Source organism: Echinococcus granulosus, assembly GCF_000524195.1.
Source record: "Echinococcus granulosus chromosome Unknown EG_S00169, whole genome shotgun sequence".
NCBI classification, from domain to species: Eukaryota; Metazoa; Platyhelminthes; class Cestoda; order Cyclophyllidea; family Taeniidae; genus Echinococcus; species Echinococcus granulosus.
Genome location: NW_020170549.1, coordinates 18,065 through 33,362, shown reverse-complemented (window position 1 = coordinate 33,362; position 15,298 = coordinate 18,065). Strand labels below are relative to the sequence as shown.

Genomic DNA, 15,298 nt, shown 5'->3' with positions numbered 1-15,298 from the left:
CGTCGGAACTAAAGCATAAATTGCAGGAGGTACGGAAAAGCCTTCAAGTTCATAGCTAGATAGATGGAACCTGAAACCAACTTCGCAGACTAGCCACAGCTGAATTTGAAGCCCAAACAATCCCGTCAGTAGGCGAGACAGCATAACAAACATTCAGTATCCCATTTAAAGTGAGATTATGGCTCTTTTTAACCACATGTGACGCAAAACTCATCTTTACCGATCCGCATTCATGAGATGTTTCTTCGAAGCTCAAATGATGTCGCTAAAAGAAGAAACTCGATAGACCATGTCTGGCATAACAATGTAATTAAATTGTAACCTTTTAAGGCAAAAAAGCCTGCCAAAACCCACCTTTGCCGATTGGCATCCATGAGACGTTTCTTGGCCACTTTCTTGGAAAATGTTGAGTTGCGGGTGTCACCATCCACCGTTGTGGCGTCCTCCCTGGGACTCACCTTGCCATCAGCGACAGCGCCAGCGCAATTGGAGCCGATGGATTTGGAGGAGAGACGAAAGAGCTCCTCGAAACGCTCCATGTCCAGCGCCTCGATCACCTTTTCGTCGTTCATGCCCACGAAGATGGTGTTGCGCAGCTGTTGGTTGCGTAACACGCTCCAGTTTAACAATGGCAGCTTGTAGCGCGTCTGATAGGGTTGGCGAATTGGCACGGCTGTAGGGGTGAGGAGGCAACAAGCAGAGCCGTCATTAGGCCGAAAGCTACCTATTTATCTAATAGGTAGACCTGAGAGACTTCTCAGATCAACTTAATTAAAAGTGAAACCATCCAATCACCTGTCTCCTTGGTCCGTTTTGTCGGTTCCCCTTCAAGAGTATGAAAATTTAAAACTTCGTTTATGTTAGAGAAGGCATTAGGTTTACAAAAACTGGATAATAAAAACAGTGGCAAAAGCGGTAATATGACAGTGTGGTGATATGTTATACCTTAGTGCGACAGCGAAAGCATCAAGGCAGTTGATTTCCCGCCTGAAGTTCGCTCCTTTAATCCTTACAGTGACAGAATTCATCTAACTAGCCAACTAGCCTATTTGCTTTATCAAGATATTGCTGAACTTGTTTGTATCAAGTCTAACTGGCAATTCGATGTAGCTTCACTTCCTTTTCCCTACAGTCTCCGGGTCATTCATTATCCATGATCTTGGGAAAAGGTCAGATCTTTCACGTAGCTCCCCTTCAAAAATAGCACTACGGGAATGGAATTGCTCAAAACAATAAGAAGTGATCTTTCAAACGTATCTCAAGCCGTCTGTACTACCACATTAGCCCAACGGCAAAACTGATACCCGAAAATAGCACAAAGATTTTTGAACTTGCAAAAATTAATCCAAATAAAAATGTGGATCACAAACGAAAAATGGGGTGCGAATTAACCGCAATACGATCTCCACACAGAGCATGAAACCTCTCTACCTCCAAAACAGTGAAAAAAAGTTCAATGATAGGGTGAAGAATAAATCACGTTCACAGGTGAAAATCAGTTGCGAAAGTGGAGTTTTGGATTCGTGTATGTAGCTTTAGAGATAAAGAGAACAACTTTGTCAAAAATAGGATCAAGTCTTCCATTTTTTGTCACACGCATTTAAAAAACAGACGTACAAGGCCATCACAACGTTGAACACTGTTTTTTTCTTGAATAAGCAGACTTTCCGTTTTGGTAATAAAGTAAACTTCTCTCTCTGACGCTCATTTGTTTCCTTCACAGAGAAGAGAAACCCACCCAACTATCATATTTTCTTTTTACCTCCAGTGCTTTTGAAATAGTACGTTGCATTAACCTTTACCGGCAGTTCTAGATGCATTCGCTTTCCTCCACTACACATTTCACGTCATTACCATCCATCGCCCTGATCTCAGATCAGACTTTCATATAGCTTATTTTAAACGCCAATATCATCAAAACAAAAATGATACTATCATCAATCAACGGCCTTGGCAGGTGTCTCGAACTGTCGTCGTAATTCAACGATGGAACTCATGATCAGAAAGCCCTCCAGTATTCTTAGTTCCACACAATTAACCCAGAGGAAATAATCAAATGTGCATTTAAAATATTGGTGAAACATTTCCCAGACGAAATAGGACAGCAATGTTTGCTCAAAATCTTATTATTATTATCATTACGCTGACAAAAAGCGATTTCCGGAAGAAAAAAAATCAAAGAAGTAAAATTTGTGACTCTCCTGTACAAAAACATGAACCTGAGTCCAATTTGATCGAAAGAAACAAGATCAAATTTCACGCTTTTGGTTGTCCAAATATGCGCTTACACCGCTGATGCCATAGGAACAATCTCCACCACACAAATCACAGGCTTAAAGTGATTTGTTAATCGAACGCTATGCAGCAGTAATAAAGGTATAGTCTGTTTGAGTGTTGGTGTTTCCGTTTGACCTTCTAAAATAAGACAATTACATGAGACCCGGTAATAGTGATTGTTCAAAGTAAAAAGAAGGTCGCTCAAAAACACGTTTTCCCCCAGAGGCAAAATAATAAAGAATAATTTCCCAGCATTTCTGCTATCAATTTTATTTTAGCCTAGTAAAATTACAAATATTGGAGGAAATAGCCATTTTGACGGTCCAAAAATCAGCAAGTCACTACATAGTAATCTTACTACGGTATGGTAAATGGAAAACAAGTCTACATTAAAAATGATAGATAAATAAAAGGGTGTAAACAAGCAGTTTGGGCATAGGTGGTCTTAAACAATAATTTCGGGCTAGATCCCGTTTTCATGGGCAAATCTTTACGCATTCTCAAGTCAGTTTGATGCCAAATTCTGTCGACTGGAGAACTGCAGCTAAGTCAACGACACAAAAAGGCAACCCATCAAATACTTCGTCAGATTAAAAAAACGCTCTGAAAAAAATTGTCAGCTCTACATGTACCAGTAGTGCATTTTATTATAAAGGCGCCGTTAACAAAGGACAATAATCACTTGAAAAAGAGAAGAGGGTTAGAAAATTGTAAAGACCGCCTCGTTAAGAAACAAACGAGTTAAAATGCAGTTAATTCAGCCCAAAAGAAGACTGAGAATGCTGAATATTCACAATGCTGGCTACACATTGACCAATCATTTTCTCTAGAGACACCGATAAATGGTGCGAAAGTCAGCCTGAAAAAGAATCGCCCAAACCTCTCATGTGGCACTAAACAAGGGAGGTCAAACTCCACCATTGCGATGCGCTCTTCGGGTCTGTGCAATAATCTCTCAAAACGTTGATTATGGGTCAATTTCATCAAAGCAGCTGTAGAGGCAGCTCGAAGCACTCATGAATTAAGTGCCCGACTAGAGATTACACTTCATATTCTTCTATAATTTGCCAATGACCCTTTCAATTCTCAAAGGACTGTAGCAAATGTCCTTGCTCTCCCTAAAATCAGTCAGAAGAAGTATACTGTCGCTGTTCGGACGATAAATCTGTGGCGATGATAATCTAGACGTCCAGACTGTTTGATTAGTTGGTGCAGTGCCTCCGCTATGAGTGATAAGATCTCATACTTAATATCGAAATAAGCTATTTAATCATTTGTATGCAAATAAATAATGGCGGTTGGGGAATTGCGGGAAAAATACCGTGATTTACCCACTTTGTCAAAATATTGACCACTTACTGGACCTAACTATCGGGTTCCCAGTCAAAGCTTAGACAGGAAGAATAATTTTATTATTAAAAAGCTATTTTCCCCAACACTCTGTACACGCATAGCATATTCCATTGTATTCCCATTAAAACTAACTATGTCACGTGTTTCCAACTAACCTGCCACTTTTCCGGAATCATGGTAAGTATAAAACTGGCCCATTCGGATTATTTTTTAGAGGTTCAAAAACGACTGCAGATATGGCTTAAAACTGAGCTAAAGCAACAGTTCTCCATAATATGCAGATCTATAATATTAATTAGTTGAATAAAGTTGTTGTCCACCTCTATCCTTGGGTTCCTTTATTTTAATGTGGACACAAACACAAAACGCCATGATTGTAGCTAGAATTTTGGGGCTTTGACTTAGTTTTTCGAATAAGGAAATAATTACGTAGTCCTTTCCTCGCGAAAGAGAATGGGAGTAATCGTACTTAAGTGGGTAAACACTGTGATAAAACCATAATCCCTTTCCGTAGGACGAAGCTTTAAAGATGATATTCCAGGACGCTGTTCTTGTGTGGTGATGTGTTTCCGTCTCTGGTGATGCAGAAAATGAATCAAACTCATTTTAGCCTGAATATAATGCAAAAAAAGCACTCTCTCCTGGTGCTAAATATGTATGTTACAACACATTTAGGTGCTCAAAGGTAATGTTGAAACACTTTTCGGGCCTTTTCGAACCTAACTCGTAGAAATTGAACTGTCAACAATACAATACAGAATAATAAACGCTCATAGTGGTCCCGATTCATACAAAACATTTCCAAACAAGTGATTGTCTATTAAATCACAAAATTTGAAAAATTATAGGACAGCAAAATCGGTTTCCCTGGGCCACTGACAGCAAGAAGGCACATATAAACTCTAGACAGGGCGTATCCGGCCCTACGCGCCCAAAACTGGACCTCAAATACACAGAAATTCCCAAAACACAGTCTGCACTCAGAAATATTCTTATACCACTGGAATTAGTCACTGATGTGTACTCAAAATAGCACTTTATTATCATTGAAATAATTAAGTTTAGCATTTGGGGAGTAGCGGTTGTTAAATTCGTGTTATCGACATCTCACTCGGGTGGGAAACTTTGCAGCAAGGGAGGGGAGGATTACGATTACTTACCCACCATTACTGGCGGGGATAATGGGGTGGAAGATACCAGAACGGGCCTTATTTAATTTTAGTGGAGGTAACAGATGTATAAGACTGTCTGCGATTCCAAGTAGGCAATCATTAAAGGGATTTCTCGTGAGCTTCACGCGGAAAAGGTCCTAATGATAAGTTCTTCAGACTATCCACCATTCTGTGGGAGCAAGTAGAGCCATTGGCGTGTTGCTTTCACAGAGAATTTAGTGTCCACCTGGTGTAACATTGATATTCGTCTCATTTTCAGCCTATCACAAATCAGCTCTGCTGCACGTGTGGCCTGTGTAAGCCTTCAGGGGAAAACTCGAGCGCTACATCGGAGGTAGCGTTGGCGAACACATGACAAAAGTACAAAATGTCAATTTTGCCAGCTGGACTTTGCACCAGAACATCATTAAAAGTAGGTATCCTATGTGAGCAGTTAAAATTGCGGAGGCGCTTAAAAGAATTGCTACATATAACTCGTGTTGAGTTTTAAGCATTTCTATAAAAAAACACTTCAGAACGCGCATAGCAAAATAAGGGAAAAGTTGAGTGAATGACAGAAAAGTTACAAGACAAATACATCAGATTGGGTACAGTTCTGGTGAAAAGTTCTCGTATAACAAGAACAGTAGGTGCTTATAGGCTAATGACAGGCCCAGCTCCATAAGCAATTCAACCAAAAGCAAATGCATATCCGAGCGAATGCTTCAGTTAGAATGGATCAGTGATGAAGAAAACAGTCAGATTTATGACAAATTTTGAATAATTGACAATGGTAGCTAGGAATGTTACTTCATTCATGGAGCATTGTTGCAATCATTTTCAAGACTGAAAAAAAGTTTTGACACCACCCCATGGTACAAAGAAAATACGCAAAAGACAAACAATATGAATAACGCAAAGTATCAGGCTGAAAAAACAATAGACCTAAATGAATAGCATTGCTTTTCCGCTAGCAAAAGTAATTCAAAACCATCCTTTTACAAAATAGGCCAACACTAATACCCGTTCAGCATTCATGCAATCCAAACATGCCAGAAGGTAGCTAGACTGAAAAGCGTTTACTGCAGAAACGATGGCAGAAAGAGATTAATATCACAGGTTCGATTGCTATAAAACGTCCCCGATTTCACGTCTAAGTCTGGCAACGATGTTGTGAAGTCTTTTGTGATTGAAGGAAATGTGTCGGTAGATCGGTTTCACCGGATGATTACAAGAAACCATGATTAAAAGGCGCGAGTGCTATCGAAAACCCATGACCTCGTAAACTCCCACCAGTGTGTCCAAGGTCAAATTTCTGGTGAACCTACCATCTGTCCACTGATACCTTCAACGAAAATCAGCTTGCGTAGCCTGATCTACTCGCATCTACAATGCATATTTACAAAGGAAAACTGCTTTTTCTCGCTATATCTAGGCAAGGCTGTGTTCAGTGAAACTGCACAGGCTGTAATCAGTCATAGTTTGATTATACTTTGACCAGGAAACCCATACCGCACTTGGTATTAGATACATTGACTGTTATAGAGTCTATAGACCTAAAAAATATGGAAAAGTGATTTTCACTCGTGAATAGAGGACAACGATCAATGTAGAAGCACCGATTGAATAAGGAGAATAAATTGAGACCTCTGGCATTCGAGTAGTCAAACAGCCAACTATTTAACGTCAGAAAGGGAAATATCCCATCTAGAGCGAAGTATAAATACCCTAAAAAATGAGTACGGCATGTACTTCGAGAACGAGATACGGTCCTGGTACGCCGGTCATACTGTACGAGGCTGAAGGTGCATGATGAAAGCTGAAGTTCAGTTCTATAATACTAGACCTGTCAGGATGTGGCCCATGTGGTGTAAACGCCTATAATTTTTGGCTTCATCGACTATTCTAACTACACCAGCTGGAATTTCATTGCCTGTAATCGCAGTGGTACTGTTAAAGGACTAAAACAATGAAGCAAATATCAAAACATGACTAGGCATAAAGGCACTAATTATTCTCCTAACTTCTGTAGACCAAATTTGCCAAAATGTTTCCTGCCAGAAAAAGCGAAAATCGTCCGATCAATGAAAAATTTTCATGTGGATATAAATTCGCATTTCGAGAAATGCTTAACGCACGTCAATCCACTCGTATAACCCACTCTGGGCAATAAAAAGCCTGGGGAACAGCACCCTTTCTGAATGACATCATTGTCGACCTTTTTTAAGCAAATTAAAGCCCAGTTTTTATTTTTTTTATTGTCTCTGAGCCAGCTCGACATGGCCTTAGCCGGACCACTCATGCTTCTGACCAACCACCAATTATACATTATTGTTTAAACGTCTTCGGAGGAAACAGCCAACATAACATTTGGCGTTCTCACTTATCAACTTGGCCAATATCATTTTTGCATCGTACCAAATTTGCACCATAAAATTTGACGACTTGGTCAAACAGAAACGTGTTTGCCTGATACTATTAACACTGACCTTACATTGCTTTTATCTCCGAATTAATTCATTACATTTTGACTAAATACGCGACAAACATGTTGCGTGTGGACTCAAGTAAGAAAATTGCTGAGGTAGCAAACTTGAAGCTCTACGCACCTTGAGAGCCAAGCGAGGCCGTTCCAAGTAGAGTTGGAGCGGCAAAGGGAGGTGGGGGTGGCGGTATTCCCCCTGGTGGTGGTGGTGGTGGTGGCGGCGGGGGAGGAGGTGGTGGAGGTGGAGGTGGTGCGGCGGCAGCCGGTAATGCAGACAAGGCGGTGGGGGCGTTTTTCGCACGCTCGCGCTCTGCCTTCAGCATATCCTGCAGTTCAACAATCTGCTGCTGCAGCTTCTTCTCCATCGACGAGGCGGTAGAGTTTTGATCGGCCAGTCGTGAGCGCAGTGTCTTCATCTCATCCTTATTGTCGGAAAGTAGAGCCTATGAAGATGGAGTAGACGCGATGGCGTTCAAAAGACGCGTTGACAGCATTCGTTAATCAAGAGAAAGTCCAAAAAAGTCGAAAGACCAACTGTCATGAGACTTAGTCCCTGCGCTACTACGTTTCAAATATCGAGCCTCTAATGAGGGATTGAAACTGACATCGGTTTCGCCAGTTGCGGAGGTATATACAGTCGGTTGCGAGAATGTGAAACAGCAGGATGATATCGGCTGTAATTGGACAACAACGCGTAAATTTTTGGGAGACCATCGCGATTCAGTACCCACGAGCAGACAGCCTATTCATATTTCCAATCACCTGACCCTTTTACAGACAAGATTGTACGCTCAAAATACCGCCAAGTGTGCCTTGAATTCCAAAGAAAAATAAGTATCGAAAAATCGCGAATCACTTTTTTTAGTGACTGTTTTTGACAGGTGGTTAAAACGGTCATGGCTAAAGGGAGGATAGATTCATAGCCCAATTTTAAATGGCCTCATGACCTCAGATTCCGGTCAGTAAGTTCAAGGTAGGAAAGGTTGTTTGTTTGAATATCCTACAGCATATATCTTCAAATATCTCACAAAGCACAGTCCAGAGGCGAAGGCAATAAGTAAGATGATTCAGCAGAAATCCGGGCGAACATAACCGATGAAAAGGTTCAAAGGACTATTTTCCCGGAACCAGAAATATATTGCCCTTCCATGTATTTCAGGAACCAGTGATCCAGTTACAGGCCACAAGGTCAGCAAAATGCAATATGCTAAAAAAAAACAACTTCTTCATCCCATTTGATGGTATTTTAGGACCATTATGTTCTTATGGCGTTAAACGATTGGAAATCATCCCATTCACTGAAGTTGCAAAAAAGCAGTCAAAATATAGTTGAACCATTTGAGAAATGCAAACTGATGCGCGATTTGTGCTGTTTTGTCCTGCTAAAACATGGACTTGCATCAACTACCCATATCGTCTCAAAACTGGGAAATAGCATTCAAATACACGCACAAAACAAACCAGAGGACAGTAACCCATCTTTCGAAAACACCAGGTGAAGCTCGGTGGAATAATGATATTAAGATTCCTGAGACAAACAAGTTACATCTGTGACCCAAAATGTGATTTTCACAACGGTTAAACCAGTTCGCTCACGTTTTGACTTTTGAGGACAAAAAGAGAACGGGATTAAGAAGTGAAAAATAAATTCCACTAGAGATCATGTTCCTCTAACATTTGGACCTCGGTGGATGGAAATGGTTAATTAACATGGTTTTTAGAAACCCATCGCTCTGATCAATTATCATTCCGTTGAACCAACAGAAATAGACCGACCTAAGGAAGAGCTGGCGCAAAGTTAACCAAAAGGCAAAAGCAGCAATGCGAATTTCGTTAAAAACTCAGCTGTCAGACGTGCATCGTCCTAAACAGTAGCTTGATCTACTAACTGTTGGGTTAGACGCTGTTGATTAAGCAGAATCTGAAAAGCAGCTGTCAGTTTATTTTTTAGCAGAGGATGTTTATTAAATAATGGTGGTAGATGTTTACTCTAGGAAAACATATACATCAAGGTACTCTAAAGATGAATTTCATCCCGAGATGGAAAAAAATGAATAAAGCCCGAAACCTCTTTTAGCCTGTGGCCAAAAGCCCCATTCCCAGTACATTTCCCGGACAAAAAATCAGCCCTAGTGATTCATCTTGCCTCTTGGTGAAAAGTTGCACTTCTAAGACAGTAAAGTTATCGGTCTTGACAGCTCATCAAGCGACAACCGGAACTAACAGCTAACCAGCATTTGTGCGCTAACTCCACACGTTCCCTTTTAATTCTCCAGATTCCACTAAAAATCGGTTTTCTGGCGGTTCTAAAACATTATTTTTTTTTAATTGTTAGATCTCTAAACGGTGAACCATTGACCCAGAATTTTCGTGACTAAATAACAAAAATAAATCATTTCGATAGTTTGCAGAGAGCCAATACGGCCGAAGTTCCATGCCAGCCTCTTCCTCACACGGCTACCTCAAGCAACGGCAAACAAACGAGTTTTTAATTCATCCAGCAGAAAATAGGCCCTACTTTGCTGAACAGCTACTTTATCCCAACCTTCAGCTTCTTACCTCCTGTGTCGTGAGCTGGGCCTGAAGAGCGCCAATCTTCTCCTCGAAGGCCTGAGTGCGAGCAGTGTATTCGGCCTGGATGGTGGCTAGCTGGCCTTGTGTGGCTAACAGATCGGCGTCCAACATCTCCACCTCCGCCTGCAGGGCCTCCTTTGCTTGGGAGTCTTCCAATAGCATCGCCACATCCACGTGGTTGTCCAGGTAGGCCTCTAACTGCCGACCCAGCCGGTCTCCTACCTTGCCATAGATTTGCTGACGCATAGAAGGTAGAAAAGAGTCAAGGGTGTGATTATGCGCACTCTGAAGACGAAGTGTCTCGTCTCACTCTGAGACTGATTCAACCCAATCCTATACTTCAAGTCAACGCAAAACTCAGGTTCTTTTCAGTCTACGATTAAGTTAGCTAGCTTTCCTGAAGGCTTATCCAGTTTCGTTTTACACTTGACATACAAAATGATCCCCTCATTTTCAAACCATAAAGATCCCTCAGATGGACTAATTTCATCTTGATGATTCATTTCAAGACTGAATCATCCAGTTTTGGGCTGGAGGAAACTTATTTGACTCAACCTTGCGTGTCTGAACAACTTGAGGCCTTTGGAATGCGTAAGTCTCACTGATCCCTGGCGTTTCCGCAGATCCAACGATAGGCAACGTAACACAGAGGCGATAACATTTGGTTAACTCAGAATCACACTGATTCGAGGCTTCTTAATCAACCTCCTGCTAAGTTATTGAAGACTCCTTCACGACATGGTGGTGAGAAGGATGAATTTGGAAGACAACTTTTGCTCAACCCATCTAACCTATAATTTCATTCGTAATGCGAGTGGAACAGTCGCCATATTTTAAATCAAGTAGCTATGACAGACAACAGCCGGGAAGACGTCATAGGATTTGCAATTCACATGTTGGTTAGCCGGATAAATCATTTATCCCGCAATTTAACATTGAGAGTTCCTCGGAAGGCCAAAAGTCCTGCCGATGCATAGCATGAGGCAGGGAAATACAAAGTTAACAATGCCCCTTCAGTTCAGTGTTTCCCCAAACAATTACTGTTGATCCAAGATGTGTGTAGCTCAGAACTACTTCCTCCAAAGTTGGTTTATTTAGCACCTTTGATAAACTGGGACCATGTGATCAGCCAAGGGAGGGAGCACCCTTAGCATCATAGCTCGTTCATTTTCATCAATGTCTGACTTCAAGGGGGGTGAAAAACACTCATGACACTTCCGAAACATTCAACTATGAATAACGCCAACCACTGCCCCAAAGCGTGATTGAATTTATACTCGGATAATGTTCGAAGTAAACAGAATTGAAAGCATTTAGAAAACCATTTTTATGGAGTACTTAACCCTTTCAAAGGCAAATTCTAGCGTGTCTTCAAAATAAATTTAGTCCTTCCTCGATGAAACATCACTACACATATCCCTGGTGTCCTGAGATAATTAAGTTTGAAAACATTACAATCGCCATTTGGATACGATTAGATTCACGAAAATGTCATCTGTCGATACCCCTTTGGTAACACCGTAGCATACCATTAGTTAGAGAAATGAAAAACTGCAACGAAAAAATAATGTCTTCACAAAAAAAACGGAAATCAGAGAAAATAGAATTGCACATGAACACAATTGTCTGCATCGACCAACTATTACAAGCACCAAAACCTCAAAAAATCCATCCTATCATAGGATGAAAACCCTAAAGGGCAGTTGCCAGTTCTGAAGGCACAAGATAAACAAATGAGCAATGCTTCTGTTTCATGTGGAGACAGAGTAGATTAAAAGTGTCGAATGGCACCTTATAACTTTACCCCAACGACTACTCGGGGTGGTGATCATTTCCCAATCCAGAACAAAGAACTTGTAGAATCCATCAAGGGACATTGTTATTCAGGCCTCCTCCCACACAGACCTACTTGATGACTACATTGATGACTCAGTGAGCAAATGAAACAAAGAATTTTAGTGACTGCACAAATCGTACTTGCATCAATCATTCATTGAAATGAAAGATACTGAAAAGTTGGAGACGATTTCTCACCTGAAGATACTCATCCAGGCGATGATTGGTGAATTCCTGTTGGAGAAACACGCGAAAAGCGATGTCCTCAGTGGAATGTACGACGATATTGATGAATTGCATACAAGACACCTAAAGGTCAACAAGAAGTAACCAATTTTGGAGTTTGAGAAGGCAGTTTTGTAGACGGTGTTTGATGAAATTCACTGGAATCTTCTCAATTTCTTCGTCAGAGATGCTAATAGGACTAAAGGTCTTGAAGCACTGCCTTGGGTTAGTGAATCGCAATTAGAAATTTTTGTACGTTTGATTCAGTTCAACTTCAACAATTTTTTCGTTTTGCGCCCTCACCCACGAGTTGAGATATCAATAAACAAACGTTTTCAAATGTACCAGTGGTATTTAGGAGTGCCGCTCTTTGTACTATTGTTTGGCAAACATGTGGACATTGCGGAATGAGAGGTTTTCAGGTCAGATTAGGGCCTTAAATGCCACAAACATACGTTAAAAAGGATGAGTACTGTGGTGGTATCACCCACAGTAGTTAGTAAAAGTACCAAGCATATCAACCCACTACTCGTAATAGCCATTGGGTACATTGTGAACCAGTCTAGAGGCTGCTAATCAAGATAATAGGCAACGAGAGAAGCAAATTTTGTTAGTAAAGTCCCCTTTGAACCGAGGCATAAAACCTGAAAATATCTGATTGTGCGGAGAACATCAAATATTACGGCACAGCACTGTGGCAGGACACTCAGTCGCTGCAAAATATTTGAATGATGCAAAATTTTCAAAGGTACCTAATCAAACAACCCAGCGACAGTTCTGGCTGTGATAGTGTCATTTACAAACCACGGGGAATAATTCCTGTGAAAATCCAATGTTTGGAATGCCTGAAACCGAGTGCCTGATCGACGCATGACTTGTTGAGATATTTTCACATAGAAACGGTAAACACAATCATCCACGAATATTCTGAATTTCAAAAAGTTGGTGCACACTGGTTACCAAGACAGTTTCACTTTTGAACAGCACAAAAGGGTTGAATGATTCGACCGTAGTGGCAAATCTTTCAGTTCTGAAGCCTTTCAAGTAACGGTTAAATGTCGGGATAAGTGAATAAGCGTGGCAGCAAATTATGGTAAAAACTGTTGTAATTTTCACCCCTGAAACTTACGCCTTGCTTTATAAACACTTGCACTACAGCTGGTATCGGACAGTCGAAATTGTGAGAAATTAAGGCGAAACTTTTTGGGGCAAAGGTTACATGCACTACCTAGCCAACAAAGATTAGCGGATTTAACAGACAGGTAAATCTTAAAACTAGGAGCACTTTTTTAAGCTCGATAGGCCCGCATAAGGCTTGAAAAGTCTGTTTACCTATACACCGGCGTCTCACGCAGTCACAACTAGAATACTAACCTTGATTTGACAAAAAAGCAACACACGTTCCGGTAGATTTGCACACAAATCCGGTTAACTGACTGGTTGGGCATCACACTCATCAAATAAAAAATCCACTAAATGATACTTACCATAAAATCAATGCTATAGTCGTCGGGCGGAAGGCGTTCATGGTTACGGAAAAAGTAGACCAGCGTTTCAAAGCGTCGACTCTCACCTAACTCACGGCAAACCTCATCAAAGGCAGTGATCACTCGGTCGTGCCCACCGACTATCAGGCACACCGCCGCGAGGAGCTCCAGTACTAGTGTTTTCGTCCTTCAAGAAAAGCAAAGTGGTACCACCAGGTGAAGCTCCAACTCCAATGTACTCATGTGTGACAGTCAGTTAATTCTTGACATTTCAATAGAGGAATGAGTAACTAAAGAATGGGGGTACAATCAACAAGTACATCAGATCGGGAATAGGCACATTTTGTACAAAATCGAGCACTTACAGGCCTTATTTTGTGCCTTAAAATGTGAAATAACACCTGCTCAATTTCCCGTAGAAGTCCCCAATCTGGTGCCTTTAAAGCACCAGACTTTGACACCTTTGGACAGTAATAAGTTTAGACCCGTAAGAAAATATAATTGTGCAGAAAATGCTTAGACGCATATTTTCGTGTTTTCATCGTTAGATCAAGCCAACTTTAAAGAGAAATTAAGAAGTCGATGATTTCGTGATATCAAAAAAAGACTACTATTAACTCAGTGGTTTTTAAAAAGAGCAAATTCCCAAAAATGGAATTACAGTTTCGATTTCCACTTTCCCAAACAAATTAAAAGGACCCTGTTTATGGATTTCCAAATATAGAGTGGAACCTGTTTGTCCTCTGAAGTACTTCAAACTGGCATTGATTCCGTAGTTACACAGTAGATTTTTCTTCACAGGTTTGTTTGACAGATAAATGGGTAGATAGCTTGTGAATAGGACAAAAGAGAGCAGTAACATACAAACACCCACGGGAAATGAACCAGGTGTTCAGAGCATTAGGGATTTGCATAAAGCGACATGAACAGCATAGTTTAAGATGCATGAAGGGCTTTGAAAGCTTACCATTAACAGTGGTGTCAGGGCTGGCGGAATTTCCTTTATTTTTAAAGGCGCTTTGCATGGCCTCGCATCTTGCAACGGTATCGATAGTTTAAGTATTCATCACTCCAAAAAGAGTTAGATGACCAAGGAATAAACAGGTCTTTAGGCAATTTGTTTTCCTATGACCCAACAGAATCATACCTACCTTTAGGGAGGCCTTCTAAGGTCATGCACTTTGTAATGTTCCCGAGTCACAACTCAACCTAGAACAGTCCTTTGTGAAATTGCCTCAAAAAACAACGCCCCATGACAAAAACTTAAAATTAGTGCCCAGATAATTAGATAAAAGCAAATGAACGCTTACTGAAGCATTATTAGGTGCATTCTGGTCAACTGAGTAATAGCGTCATTGAAAGAGAGGGCTTTCCACGACTGTCTATGCAACAGTATGAGTCACTTCCCGCCCTCCCTCGACCAAGCGTCTATTCGTCAACAGTCGCGCGGGAAGAGCATTGCAAAGGGCAAGAGGATAGCACGAAAGGGACGCGGTCATGTAGTCAGATCGAAGCCAGCGTTCTGCTGTTCATGAGTAGTCCACTTATCTACGCCAGTCTGGATAGCTACCTGCCCCGTTTAAAGCAAACCAGGGGGCTAGATGATTCACACAAAAACACACAAATGCGTGCACATATATGCACACACACACACACACACACACACACGGGTCCGAATTCGGTGTCACAGGGGTTCGTTTTGTTTTTAACCCGAAAAAAGCCTACGACAGCGTGACATTAACATAGTGACACTAATCGTGCATTATTACTCACTGGAAACTGGGATGTAGTAGGCAGAGCGCGATGGTGTTGATGCTCTCTGGTTGTTCGAAGATCATCGTACAGCCTCGCTAAAAAAAATAAGGTAAATGCCGAATCCATAGGTCTGGCTCTCTCCTCCTTGCCACCAA

At 41.1% G+C, this 15,298-nt stretch overlaps 1 protein-coding gene across 1 annotated transcript in view; it reads right to left on the bottom strand. All coding sequences in view use genetic code 11, as the record gives it.

Annotated features, from left to right (window-relative positions):
• Positions 1–15,298, bottom strand: part of EGR_09814 (Formin-like protein 3) — a gene marked incomplete at both ends in the record, with an annotated part of 38,203 nt that overhangs the window by 21,741 nt on the left and 1,164 nt on the right. The window contains 6 exons of the mRNA XM_024499063.1: positions 355–673; positions 7,391–7,709; positions 9,826–10,077; positions 11,875–11,985; positions 13,389–13,575; positions 15,162–15,238. Of these exons, the coding sequence (XP_024346515.1) occupies positions 355–673; positions 7,391–7,709; positions 9,826–10,077; positions 11,875–11,985; positions 13,389–13,575; positions 15,162–15,238 (1,265 nt within the window). The remainder of the gene's footprint in view (positions 1–354; positions 674–7,390; positions 7,710–9,825; positions 10,078–11,874; positions 11,986–13,388; positions 13,576–15,161; positions 15,239–15,298) is intronic.